This window comes from Crocodylus siamensis, chromosome 13 (assembly GCF_052110815.1).
Source record: "Crocodylus siamensis isolate JL-2025a chromosome 13, ASM5211081v1, whole genome shotgun sequence".
NCBI lineage: Eukaryota > Metazoa > Chordata > Crocodylia > Crocodylidae > Crocodylus > Crocodylus siamensis.
The window spans coordinates 34,184,400-34,198,368 of NC_143407.1; the positions used below are offsets into that span (position 1 = coordinate 34,184,400).

A 13,969-nucleotide genomic window follows, 5' to 3' on the forward strand; every position below is an offset into this window, starting at 1 on the left:
CTACAGGTTGAAATTGTTTGTGCCTTTATAACAGCCAGACTATTCTTTTACTGCTGTAGAGAATTTAATGTTGCAGGATTAATTGTCCAATGCACGTTTTTGGCACTCCAAAGTTAACCTTACTGAAACAATCCATTTTGATGTCTGTATAAGAATCCATACATGTTTTAGCAGCAATCCAGATGCATCACGATATCTGCAGATTTCTAGGTTAAAAGGAATCGGTGTAACATGACCGGGCTGAAGGAATCTGCTGTTTCTTCTGTAATTTTAGTTGATGACGCAACTTACCTTTAATTCAGGTGACAAGACTTATTAGAGGAAGACTCAGTTGCATAGAAGTGGAAGCATGAAAAGATGATGTCTAGGAGGTATTCAGTGCAGTTTCTATAGGCTGGGAAAAGGAGCACTCTTTCTTTGAAATGCTCTTAGGAAGATCTCCAGACCCTTTGGTTAGTGACTCTGGAATCAGTGAGGAATGCTGACAATGGAAAGCAAAACCATAATTGTGCTTATGCGACCGTGCCAAGTAATTTGAACATTTAAAATAAGTCGGGCGCAGGCCTCCTTATCCATATTACGTGACTTCTTTAAACATTTAAAGATGATTTCTCTTTTGAAGCATAAAAGTAAATACCTCAAATTAGCCCCAATCATTGGTGAGAGTAGGAAGTTTTTAAATCCCACCCCCCACCCTAATTATTTTGCAACCAAACAGACAAATTATTAGAAGCTTGCACCAGGTAATTTTATACCACCTGGTGGTATAACCATTTAAAAACTGATTCCTTGGTTGCTTATTGTAGGTGCTGTTTACTTAATATTGGTTATACTGTTCCTGTGTTGTCAGATTTTTCTCGTGATTTTATGGTCTAGGATTATTTTCTGTTTGTTCTGAAATGTCCATCTTTAACATGATTTAACATTTTAACTAAAGAATACAATATTTTTCTTGCTGTTTTTCTTTAACCAAATGCATCCGTGTAGTAGTTTCCAGTTTCTGAAGCTTTAAAAACCTCTTCACGTAGCCTGATGTTGATAACATTTTGTAGGATATGCTCAGCTTCAGATACGTATACAGCTCTCTTGGAGGCAGAATTGACTCCTTCAGTCTGTAGTGTCTCAACATAATGTTATTTATTTGTTTGATTTATATGCTATCTTCCCTAGAAGAGTCTCAGGGCAGGTTACAATAAATATAATTAGGTTATCAGGTTCTGAGTATTGTGTTTATATGCCAAGGACTGTCCTAACTGAGGGCATGATCCCATAGATGATTCATACCAGCGCAGGACCTTTATCTTCAGTCAGTAGATTGGATATGTCACAATGTGGTGCTCTCTCATTGTACTGAAATACTGTTAAATAGGTCATTTGACTGGACTGATGCACAATTTGCCATGGTATTCCTCCCCCACAACCCCCCCACAAAACAAAACACAACCTCCTTGATTAATAAGGATACTTGACCTATGTAGTCCTATTGAACCATTCTTCTGTAATACTTAACTTCCATTAAGGGCATGTCAAAATTTAAAAAACGGGTTTTGTTACACAGTTGCTTTCAGGTATACCTGCTTATTCCTTTTTTCCTGTGTGCTTTGTATAGCTGGACACCTTAATTCTGTCACATTCAAGGGAAGGGTGCTAACCAAATGACATCTTTGATTTCCACCCCCTTGCCCCACTTGCAGATTTGTCACCACTGTACACTTTAAATATCCCAAAGGGAAAAGACCTGTTCCATGATTATGTGACACCTACTTTACAAGCCCCACTTATGCAATCTGTTCTTTTTCTGTGTAACCTTTTTTTTCTGTTTTCTGTTAGAAAAATCATTTGTGGTCTACACTTAAGAAGGAATTATGTGCTCTTGGGTAAAATCACCTCTCCTTAATCCCCTTTAAATTGTCCCATACAGATAGGCTAGGTGCAGAACGAGACCACTTACCAACCTGAAGGTAAGTGCGAGGCTGTTTCAAAACTTGTATTCGACAGAGCTCCTAATTATGGGCTTAGGGCCACACTGCATGTCCAGACTTAAAACCATCTAGACACTGAGCTTAGCTTAGGCCTTTGACAGACATTACCCTTAAGATGATGGCTTGGGTAGCAGTGACCTGGCCACAAGTTAATTCAATTAATGGCATGATAAAAGGAGGAATAAGACACAAAACAGATGCATTAACTTTGTGGCACCTTTAATTGAATGGGTGGCCAGTGCTCCCAGCCTTTGGAGCTCGCTGGAGCTTTTCAAGACTCCCATTCACTCCGCAGCTGGGACCCCACATCAGCTAAGAGGAGCTCCCAGCCACGAGACAGCAGCACCATGTGCTCCTTCATGGGAGACTCTAATCAGCCGATGGGGCTCCCAGCTCGGGGAGCGCCAGGAGCCAAGCCTGCTACTTGTTGGCACTTTGGCGACGTGGAGCGATGGGAACTGGTGCTGGATCCCACAGTCACGCTACCTGCCATGCATGTGTAGCATGGCAGGAAGAGCAGTTGTTGGGATCCTGCATCAGATCCCATTGTGCCTTTAAATTAACATCTGTCTGGGGCCTTAATAACACAAAAGGTAGTGTCCCTCTGCAGACCCGTTCGGCAGCCACCCACACTTCACCCGTTCGGCAGCCACTTCACTGCAGGTTAGCTTTATCGATAAGGAACAACAAAAAGAGCATCCCTGCTTCCCACATCACCTGCCCAGGCTTTTTCTAGCCTGCAGTCACATGCTTTGGGAATCATGCGTGCAGAAAATCCTGCACTTGTGTCTGGATATTTGCTAAACTTTGCATGTATAAATACTTCTGGTCCGTGCTAGGATGTTCCTTTTGTAAAATGGATACTCAAAGGTCAGTGACTTGGTGTGATGTTTCATTCCTTACGATGAGGCCAGTAGCTTTCTACTTTTTCAGGCTAGGCCTTAAGGGGTCTTCCAAATGTGGCAGTGAAATGGAGAAACACAGGGGTGTTGAATGACTTCGTGATTTTCATGCACATTTGTGCCATACAAAAAAACCTAACCTTCTTTTGTTTTATGCAGGTGCTTGTTAGCGAGGACTCTGATAGCGATGGTATAGTGGCCCACTTCCCGGCACATGAAAAGCCCATTTGCTGCATGGCTTTTAACCCCAGTGGTAAGTTCTTCTGCCATAGTTAATTTTATAGCATATAGTATGTAAAGAAAACAAGAAATGCAGTGTATGTTCTGTTTCCTTGGGGCTGTGAAAAATTACCACCATTCTTTACAAGTCTATTGTGGGACATGCAAAGACTGACTTGGAAAACATCGATGTCTGTCTCATTTGGTTGAGCATTGCACGCCAGTTGTCAGAGACTGCTTTTGTCTTTTCTGGGAATTTCAGCTTTAGGCCAGCTATACTGTTTTATGGTGTGTATATACAAAGAAACCTTGACCACTACCTAAAACTACATATAACTGAAATATTGAAAGGAATTATTTTGTTAGTTAAGTCCATCAGATCTACTGGAAATTCAGGACCAAAACTTCCCTGAAAGGGTTCTTCTTCCTAAAATTGGGAATAAGATGGGTCATTTCAAATGAAATCTTTCCTCTGAAGGTAATATATGGTGCCACAAATGCTTTGTGGATCTGTAACTCAAGGTTCTGCTCTTTTCCTTTTAAGTGGTATGAACCACAATCTGAAAATATTTTAAAAACCTCAAAGAAAGTACCTTTTCCCCTCCTTCCTCTTTGCAGATGAAGAATGATTATGGGCAGGTGAGATGCATCCTGTTAATCTCATTCAGTTGACAAGGAAACCATGTTTATTAGTCTTCTCAAGACGGAGAAATAACTTTTTGATTGACTGCATAGTGGTCATTGAAAGGGCTGGGGAATTAACGGTTTCCGATTCTCTAAATTAACGAGTTCTAAAATGTAGTAAAATACTCAGCAGATTCATAGATGCTAGGGTCGGAAGGGACCTCAACAGATCGAGTCAAAGTTGTTGGAGATGAAGTCACGTTTCAGAGAGCTAAAACTGAATAGATGTCATGTATATCTTCACTTGCAGTGACCGGTTGGACTCATTTTGACATCCCATCTGTTATGTCAGAACTCTTTAACAGTAGTATGCGGTTCAAAGCTTCCTTACCATTAGTGCTTTTGACGTTTAAAAAAAAAATCTTGTTTCATAATTCAGGGATTTTGTTCTGTATCTCTGAACATTAAGGTTAGAACGTACTTTTTGGATTCTAAAAAGGTAATGTTTCTGTGCAGGGTAGCTAATCTTTGTTTTGTAGAAATCATAATACATGCCATTCGCATGGTTTTGAGAGACTGAACTAAGTAACACTCCTTATTGTGTAACACTTTATGAACACTAATTACATGCTTTTGAAAGGGTCTCTTGTTATTGTGTACATTTGCAAAAAGCAAAATGCTTATGGAAAAACAAACGAGCATGACGGAAATCTTGTGTATCGTTTGAAAGAGAGATTTGCATATGCATGGAAAATCCTGCTTGCAGGCTGGCTCTCTTTCTGCTTGCCCTTATTGTGAAATCACAGTCCTTTTTCTGATGTACAATAGATGTTTACCATAGATCTGATAGCCGAACAAAATGCCCTGCAAGAAAACACTGTTTTCTAAACATTGTGATTTGGTGACAGCTTGCAAATGCTGCATGTCATGAAACACTTGCAGAAATGGATAACTCCTAGGAAGGTGTTAAATCATGCTGTCCACCTTATTTTTTTTTTCCTAACAAAATGTCAAAATAGTTTTTAAAGTATTGTTTCGGCTCTGGACAAAATGAAATCTGCACCTCAACTGGATTCTTTCTTAGTAATATCCAGGTGGATTTGCTTGATGGCAGCACCACAAGTGACATCATCCTAATTCATTGCAAACTGGCGTGTTGCCATTCAGGTTGATTTCATTGCAAAGCATAATGAAAACAGGAGGTGGCTTCTGCTGTCAGGTTCTCCGACTGTTATGCAACCCTGAGGCACTGTTTTCTCAGGGTCTAGCACGATGTTACAGAAACCTCATAGCAGTCTATAAAGACTTTCACTAATCATTGCAATCAATAGACGCTGCTCCTCTTTGCGTGTAGATTCATGGATAATCAAATAGCCAGATATTCATCATGTCATTATACCAAAGCACCCATGAAAATAAACTTTACAGATACTGAATTTTGGGAGGGGGGAAAAATGCATGCACTGTGGTTCCCAGACACAAAATAATTTTGCAACTCTTCTAAACCAGTACTTTATAAATAAGCTTATAATGGACCAAACATGAAAGTTATATGCACATATTTTTATGTTGAATTCACGTAGTTTTATGCAACACACTATTTCTTAATTTCAGCAGTTGAGAACCAGACTGCATTCTATATCAGAGAAGGGGTCGGCAACATTTTGGGGCAGGGTACCAAAAATCCCTGCACCCTCAACTTACAAGACGGTGTGCCAGAGGTGGACAGCGGGGGAGCCAGAAGGGACCTGACCCTTGTTCTGGCAGTGTAGCCACAGCCCCTTCCCCGCCATCTGTCCCGAGGTGCGCGTTTCAAGCAAAATGCCTTCACGTGCCACTCTGGCACCCCATGTCAGGGATTGCCAACCCCTGTACTAGAGCAGTAGAATGGATTTGTGTGCGATAAAGATACCAACTTTAAAGATTTTCTCAGTATTAAAGAGTCAAGTAGTTTGTGATGATGATTAACCATAGGTGGTGATGATGAAATGACGCAATGGGACTTAGGGATGTCGCACTCCAAAAGTAACTGTTAGCATAAGCTCAGCTTTGGTTTAGGACAAAGACCATCAATAAGCCCTAGAAAGAAGGGGTTGGGAGAGAGAATTGTTGATGTTGGTGTCATATGTTATCTTATCCTTTTTCCATTCTTAGACTTAGAAAGCAAATCCCTTGCTGTATCATTAGTTCCCCAGGTCTGTTAATTTTACTGTGGATCAGATCCCAAACCCAGTGAAAACACTGGACAGACTGAGGGCATGTTTTCTCAGCAGGGTAAGTTAGACCAGGCAGGATGCTGTGCTAATGTGGCAAAGCTGTTTCTGGTTCGTGAGCCAGCTTGTTTGGATCTAGTGTGGGTATCTCTACGTGGTACTGCATTCCAGTATGTAGCAATAGCCTTCTTTGACTTCCGTGGGGTATGGCTGAGACTCCTGAATGGTCTTTGTCAGAGCGGTTTTCTTCTTTTTATTTGAGGAAAATCTATATAGCCATTTTTTTTTTCATTAGGACAAGATGAAAAATTATGCTCTTCACATTCTTAAAAATGTTGCTCTTTTTCATGTAGGTCACTTGCATACAGAAACTTGGCATCTAGCTAGCATGCATTTTGGACGAGGCACATGGCCAAGTTAAAAAAATCAGTATAATAATAAAAAAAATACCCAAGTAATTGAAATATCACTTCTAAGCATGCTTGGTTGGGCAGCTTTAGATTATTAAGAGTCCAGACAATCCCAGTATACATCTTTCTGGCCCATCCAGACACCAGAAGGTTGCTACTAGGGCAATGGATGTTAAGGGAATTGTACATATCTCAGTCTAAAACAAGCAGCAAATCCCACTTTAAAAATTGACTTGATAATAGATTGAAGAAAATCACAGGGAAAGAAAATTGCGGATCCTGGTAATTTAGGTTTTCTCTGCTTTTTTTTGCTGTGTTCAGCGAATCCTAAGCTTTCATTTAAAAAAAAAAAGTTGTAAATTTTTTACTATGTGGGTTTTTCCGCACTACAGCTGGATACTCTATGAACCCGGGGCTTCATCCACAAAACCCCCAAATCTGCTGGAATTTGCCAGAAGCCAGTGCCATCCACATACAGTTATGCCTCTTGGTTTCACATTTTAAAGATTAATAGATAAGTAGCAATTCAGTAAAAGTAAAAAAAAAAAAAAAAAAAAGACTGGGTACCCTTTACCTATTTGATTGGTTTTTCATTTTTGGAAATAATTGGTAAATGGCATCAAGACATGCTAAATCCAGCAGTTCAGTAGAGTTATTTTCTCTGGTGGGAAGGCGATAATCAAAAAAAAAAAAAGATGATTTGAGCCTAATGCATCTGTTCTCTTTTCCAATTAAATTGTCAGCTTTAGTTCCACCATTGGTGCAGTATTTTTTTGTATTGGCCAGGAGAGAAATTTCTTCTGCAGTAATCTTGTAATATTTTTGGAAGAGGATTTAGTGAAAACGATTCCAGGACTGGGCTAGGGTGGCGCAGGTGCTAAGGCACATGACCGGCAGCCCAGGGGTCTCACGTTGGAGGCCGTAGCAGAAGTGCTTCTGGTGCAGCCCTGTCGGATTGCGGCGAATCTGTGAATTCTGCTAAATACCTTGTCACGAAAAAGCAAAAGGACACAAAAAAGAAAGGATTCCAGGACTCACGTTCAGGTACATTGGGATCCTGCTGTGTGCTTATTTATTAATAAAAGGCTATTAACAATTTATAGATTGCACTGAGTATTGCACATCTTTATTTTATATAGAGAAGTGACATATCTCTACGTAAATTTTACCAAATTTACAGTTACAAATCCTACTGATTTTTAGACCTAGCGCCAAATTGTTGCCTGATGCTTTTGAGACAAAGATGAAGGTATAAGGTCCCACCCTTCCACGTCTCTCTTTAGACATCAGATTTGAATCAGTAAATGCTGTTACAGTACTCCTACAGCTATTCTACGGGGGCCAGGACCACAGTCTAGATGAAACAGAGAGGAGCATGGCGTGTGGCCACTTCTTTCATGCTGCTGACTCCTCCGTAGCACTTATGCTTTTGTGATATATGCAGGCACGTGTGCAGGGGAGGAGCTGGGTTGTATGGTTGACCAGTTTGGTTTTGTTGTAAACGAAGGCTCTAGCTGTTCCGGTTGCTGAGAGACTTGATTCACAAAGCTAAAGATGCAGTGCTGTCTGGTTGTGCTTACCGAGGCTGAAACAAGGAGCTTTGAAAAGCTTGAACTGTCCAATTAATTTCAGCATGTGTTAACTCACTCCAAAGATGTACGTGGAGCACCGTGAGCGACAGCTCATTGAGGTTTCTGAATTTAGTGGATTTGGGAGAGACCTCGTTCCACTCAGTTGGGAAGGTCAAAAGCCCTGGAGACTAGCAGCGCTCCCAAGTCTATTCATCCCCCCGTGCGGGGGCAATACTCTGAGGCTGAGGAGTGTGCACAGTCGATTCGGAGCCTCTGCACAGTCTTCTTTGAGGGATATCTTTTGTGGGCAAAGCTTGTGTTGTAGGTGGACCTTGGAAGACTACCACACCCCTATTTTTCCAAGTCCAGTTCAAGTCCCTGAAATGTGAGCCTTAAAACATTTCAGTTTGTGAATAAATATTGTAAAGATGTCCCGCAATAATTAAGAGTCCCTTTCTATTAGCAGAGCCCTGGATTTTTAACTCAGTGCAGCTAAGGTTAATCCTGAAGCATTACTGTGATTTCGTGTGCCAGTTTTAAAACACCTTTATGGACCTTCTTGTGTGGAATTAAAGTGAGTTCAGTTCAGTTTAGCTAAGTTCACTTGGGATTCCACTCGAGATGATTTAAACAAAACTGAATAAAGGCGTGGGTAATGCTGAGAAAATGTGTTTGCGCAGATATTTTTATTGTGATTTTTTTTTTTTTAATTAATCCACTTTTATTAATCCAAATGGGTACCTTTATTTAATTTGGATTAATTTTCCTGAGTGACCCCATGTAGACACAGTCTGGAATCCCCAATGAATCTGAGTTAGTTAGCTTTCATGTACTGTGGCAATGTACAGAAGTTATTGGGAGTTAGTTTAGAGCAGCTGACACAGATACTCCTCTTTAAACTTACTGCAACTCCTTGTTTGTTTGTACCCTAAAATGCCTTCATCCAAGATGTGCGTGGCCAATTATGCCATCTGTCTGTAACTTCTGTTTTTGAAGAGTGCGGTGATTTGGTAATTTGTCTATCATCTGCTGTAAAATAGTGCACCGCTGTTTGGATAAAGCCAGCGTTATTTGACTTTCATACGGCCCATATTTCCAGGCCTCCATCAGAGGTTGTAAGTAAGACTGGGACTTTCTTTAGAATTAAAGACCTGCTTTTTAATTGTGTACAACCAAAAACACTTCTCCACTGTATTGTGCAAAGCACAAAATTAGAACTGAACTGTGGAGTTAATGTGCAGGGACTTTTTAATATATTTTAATTGTAGATGGGATTAAAAATTCTCGCCATTCCTTTTTTTAATGTTCAGATTTTTCTTCCGTGAACATAACAGCATTGTGCAATAAGTTTTTGTAGCAGGGATTAGGCCTTAAATTATCTTTTTGAATAGAATATTTAAACAGGTACAAACAGTTTACAGAACGTCTTGGTTATTACAGTACCGTGGAAAAAAACATGTCTGCAACATAATGTAAATCAACGAGAGCTCATTATGTAAACTCTGGATGAAGGCGCCCTGGACTCAATTTTGGGAGGTCACAAACGGAAGGAGTATACCATAGGGGGTTATTTAATTTAAGATGTTTATGAAAAAGCCTCCAAGCTTTTAATGTGCTGATGATAGTGTGCCAGAAACTGTAAGTGCATGTAAGGTTTAGAACAGAGATGGGGAGAAAAAGGGAATTCAGTGGTACGCGGCAGAATAAATTGCTCCATGATAATCTAGACAAGGCTAGAGATTGTCTGGACTACAGACTGCAGGAGCTTGTGCAAATGTCCCTTTTATTCACAAAGCTACATTATTAGAAGAGTTAATATAATTTATATAGGGAAAAACGCTCACAGTTTTAATGTGAGCGAGAGCCCCTTAAAACGAATACTGTTTGTTTTATTTTTGCACCCAGACATAGGAGGTTTACTGACTATTGTTAGGGACAGGATACTAGACTAGATGGACCACTGGTTTGATCTCCTATGGCAATTCCTATCTCCTGTTGTCTGGAAAATTTTCACTGTCGTCTTAATGTGGCTGCAGGTTTAAAACTTTCAGTCCCCCCCACCCCCCAGACATTTGAGCACGAGGATTTGGATCTGAATTTTGAGGCTGGAGTCTTTTGCTACAAGTCCCTTAATAGGCTTAATAAAAATCAAGGACTCGTGCAACTCTGATTTTTTTGGAAGAGTTATAAACTGCATTTAAATTTAGTGATTTGGGCACTCTCCAACAGCAAGGGTATCTACTAAAAGGTGGGTAATCTGGAAAACCTGGAGCGAGGCACTAGACATGTCATTGCCACATGTGTAAATAAGAAGTGACTGTCAAGTTTTGTGGGAATACAGTAAAAACTGGTGTTTAACTGGGGATGGTGGGGTTAGGGAGAAGTAATGGTATTCTGTTTTTCCCAGTTGAGTAGTATGGACCCGTGCTCTCTCTCTCACTCTTTTACTTGCCAAATCTGAAAACGGCTTTTTCCTATAAATAGGAAATGTGATTGTTACCCATTTGGGATGCTCATCAAGTTGCTTTGTCTACCATTATCAAGGTATCAGTCTAGTCATTTTACTCCACAATCACAGAATGTCTCAATATAACTTCTGAAAGCCATATTTCTGTCTTTTTTCCTAGCTTTATCACCATCTGGCCACAAAAACTTAAGTGTCTCACTATGGTTTTTTTTTCTCCGTGTAACATTTCTGAATGGATTTTTCAAGAATGTTTACTCTTAAAGCTAAAATGACTTTGTTTTTAGTAATAATACATATTCTGGAAAGCTGGTCTCACAGGCTGCCTAACAGACCCGTTAAGGGTCACAACGGAACTAGTTAAAACACATTTGAGTAAGTTTGGGACATCTGTAAAGTAATATAGGCTGACTGCTGGACTCCTTGTGCAAATTCGGTCATGAGCTCTCATGACATGCTCTGTCTAAAACTGAAGTCGTTTGAATGGCTAGATCAAGATTGTCCTTGTCTTGACGCGTGGCGTCTGCGGCTCATTTCTGTGCACCTTTTTGCGAGTAAGACTAAAGGACTACGCAGGCATTAGGCAAACGCCAGCTAATTCCACTACACGTTCTCACGAGCAACAACCAGCAAATCGTTTGCCATTTGCTAGTCGTAGACCAGAGCAGAGAGTGATCTCGAGAGGAAAGTTAAAAATACAGTAAAAGTTACGCGACAGAATAACACTGCAGGATGAATTGGAGAGAAAATACGGCTTGGTTGACTACCTGGCATGCAATCTGTGGTGTATGGGTTCTATTCATAGAAGTGAAATTAAAGGATGCAGTTAAACGCCGTTGTGAAACGTCCAGTCCAACAGCTGCTTTTAGTTTGTTTTTCAATTTCTCATTGCCTTTCTTGTTTATTAGCTGTGACTCTGAGGTCAGAATTAAAACAAATATTTTAATGGCAGCATTTATGATGTTGGCAAGGAGCACTGCAGCTTAGTACTGCGCTCTAGACGAGACTCGATATGGGTGGTGTGAGGTAGTCCCGTCAGCCTTAAAACAGAGTCACGATTGGTGAGACTTTTCAGAATACAATGCCTGTAAATCACGCAGTTGATAAGCATCATAGAATCTGTACTTTTTAGCTACATTAGCTAACTAGACACATTTAAAAGGACTTTGAGGGACCCATAGAGGGAGGATCTTTTATAGATTTTTATCGTGTTAAAAGCTACAGTATTCCTCAGTTCAGTCTGACAGATCTGGAGGATAAAGGCCTTTATGAACTGTGCTAATTAAAACCAAACTCGTATGTAAACCATATACATTTATTCAGAATGCAGGAACTGTTGTTCTACAGTCTCTTAAAAATAATATTAAGAGTATGTGGGCCTGGAGCATTGGAGCATCTTGTTATAGTAAATTGTCTTCGCCCCATTTAAAAACAAATTGCAGAGTTTTTGCTGGGGATGGTTGTACATTAGTCATTAAATACATTGCTGTCTACCCTGAAGCCATAGGCGGTTTTAATAAAATAGATCCAGTGAAGGAGAAAAATAAGATCAATGTTTTGAACATGCATTCCAGGCAGAAAAAAATTTATAAAGTAAATGTATAAATGTTATGGAAAAATTACTTTTTAAATTTTTTTTTTATTTTTTATCAAAGCAAATTATAGATGCAAGGAAAAGCAAAACTGTATGGAAACAACCTTATTCTAATTACATTTTATCAGCAGTGAAGTTGAAAGGATCATGTTAACTTATCATCTGAGTGGGGAACCTGTATATACTAAATACGGCCTCTGATGTATGTTTAAAACAGGTAAAAACAAATACTGTTTGGCTATGTAACATTATATAGGTTGTCTATATAAAACACATAGTGAGGAAAACACCAAACTTTTTCACGTGTTGCCTAGGATTAAGAATCAAAATGATGCCAGGTTGTACAACAGTTAAATTACCCTTTATACTTGGACAAACTGCTTATTTCATCATCTTAACTTAAATCATATAACGTCTGGTTTTGCCAAATAAGCTCGTCTTCCAGCTTTGCATATAGTTTTTACATGTGAATATGCAGCATGCGCAGCAATATCGGTTTTTCAGCAGGAGCGTTCCAGGGAGGAATGGAGCTGATTATAAAGTTATTTCAGAAAGGGAAACACATTTCTCAGTAGGACAATGTTCGTATTCCCCATTGTGTGTAACAGCTGGTGAAAACAGGTTATGGATTCCATTACTCTTGATTGGCGCACAGGAATGAATATTCCTCTTTGTATCCTTCTAATGGTTTGATCAAGAAGAGAGTTGGGGGAGAACACCGTCACTTGTAGTTCAGCAATTCTGGCTTCCAGTCAGGATGATGACTCTGAAAAAAATCAAGTCTCCTTTAATTCGAAATTAAAGCTCTATAGTGGTGTAATTTTGCCACATCCCATTATGAACTACCAAGGCCCAACAAATACAAGATTTGGAGATTTTTTTCACTGAGATGTATATGCAGTTTCTTCCCACAGTTTTTAGCTAATAATGTACAGTTAGGGCCAACTGCCTTTGGCCTTTTGTAAGATCTCATGGAAAAATTGTATTCTGGTCATTTTTGGGTATTTCACTTTATAAACCCAGAATTTACTAAGGGCTACAATTATGATCATCCCAAGTGATAATCATGCTTTTTATCAAGTATTCCCAGGGTGTATGAAGAGTAGCTGGATGTGGTCCATAGGCTAAATTTTAGATGCAAGGTGCCATTTTGTTGTAAACAACATTTTAAAGTAATAGTCCCACTAGTCTGCGTCATCTGAAATGCAAATCATGTTTCATGACTTTAATTAACTTGCAGATAAATATAACCCAGTCCAGTTTTTTTTATCCTTACGGTTGATTAAAAGCAGGATTTCCACTGGCTAGCAAAGGGTGAGGAGACCTGACAAAAGAGTGCCTTGTATAACTTTATCAGAACTGCATCGTTGGTCCAGTTCTCTATATATAAAGGGCTTAGTCCATCTATCTGTCTGTAACACTCTTGAAGCACTCTGATTGGTTTGCCTCAGCAGCCAGTCACAATGCTTACTGAAACAACCAATCAGAGTGCTCCGCACAGACAGACACTCAGACAGACGGCCGGATGGGCGGAGGGGCGCAGGGTGGGTGTGTGGGAGGGGAGTGGTGTGCGGGTGGATGTGGAGTGGCGGCAGTGTGGGCTGGTGGCGGCCGCATGCAAGCTTCCCTTTCCCCCACTCCTGGGAGGCGGCAGCGGCACCGGGTGGTGGCGTGCGGTGCTCTGCCCCCATCTGCCCCCTTTTCCCCCCGTCATTCCTGACGGGCAGTTTGCTAGTAAAAGATAACCCCCGCCAAGGAAGCCTTGCTTCTAGCAAAGGATGGTGCATCTTGTATCGCATGCTCGCTCTGAGGTTCCTATAGGCAAAGCAGAGTTTTAATTTGTGTTGGAAATGTCCTGTGTCCTTCCCAGACACCACTGACCATTTTTTTCAGGCTGTGCTGGCTCCTTAAAGCCAAGAGGAGGTTTCTGCCGCCTCCTGACACTCTCTGTTGGTTTGGGCCCTGACTTATGCTGGCTGAAGGGAGGGTT

At 40.4% G+C, this 13,969-nt stretch overlaps 1 protein-coding gene across 4 annotated transcripts in view; it reads left to right on the top strand.

Moving 5' to 3' along the window:
- BCAS3 (BCAS3 microtubule associated cell migration factor) overlaps positions 1-13,969 on the top strand; it is a 457,217-nt gene that overhangs the window by 104,665 nt on the left and 338,583 nt on the right. For all 4 annotated transcript variants that reach the window (XM_090025357.1, XM_090025360.1, XM_090025358.1 and 1 more), the window contains exon 13: positions 3,044-3,137. In XM_090025357.1, the coding sequence (XP_089881483.1) occupies positions 3,044-3,137 (94 nt within the window). The remainder of the gene's footprint in view (positions 1-3,043; positions 3,138-13,969) is intronic.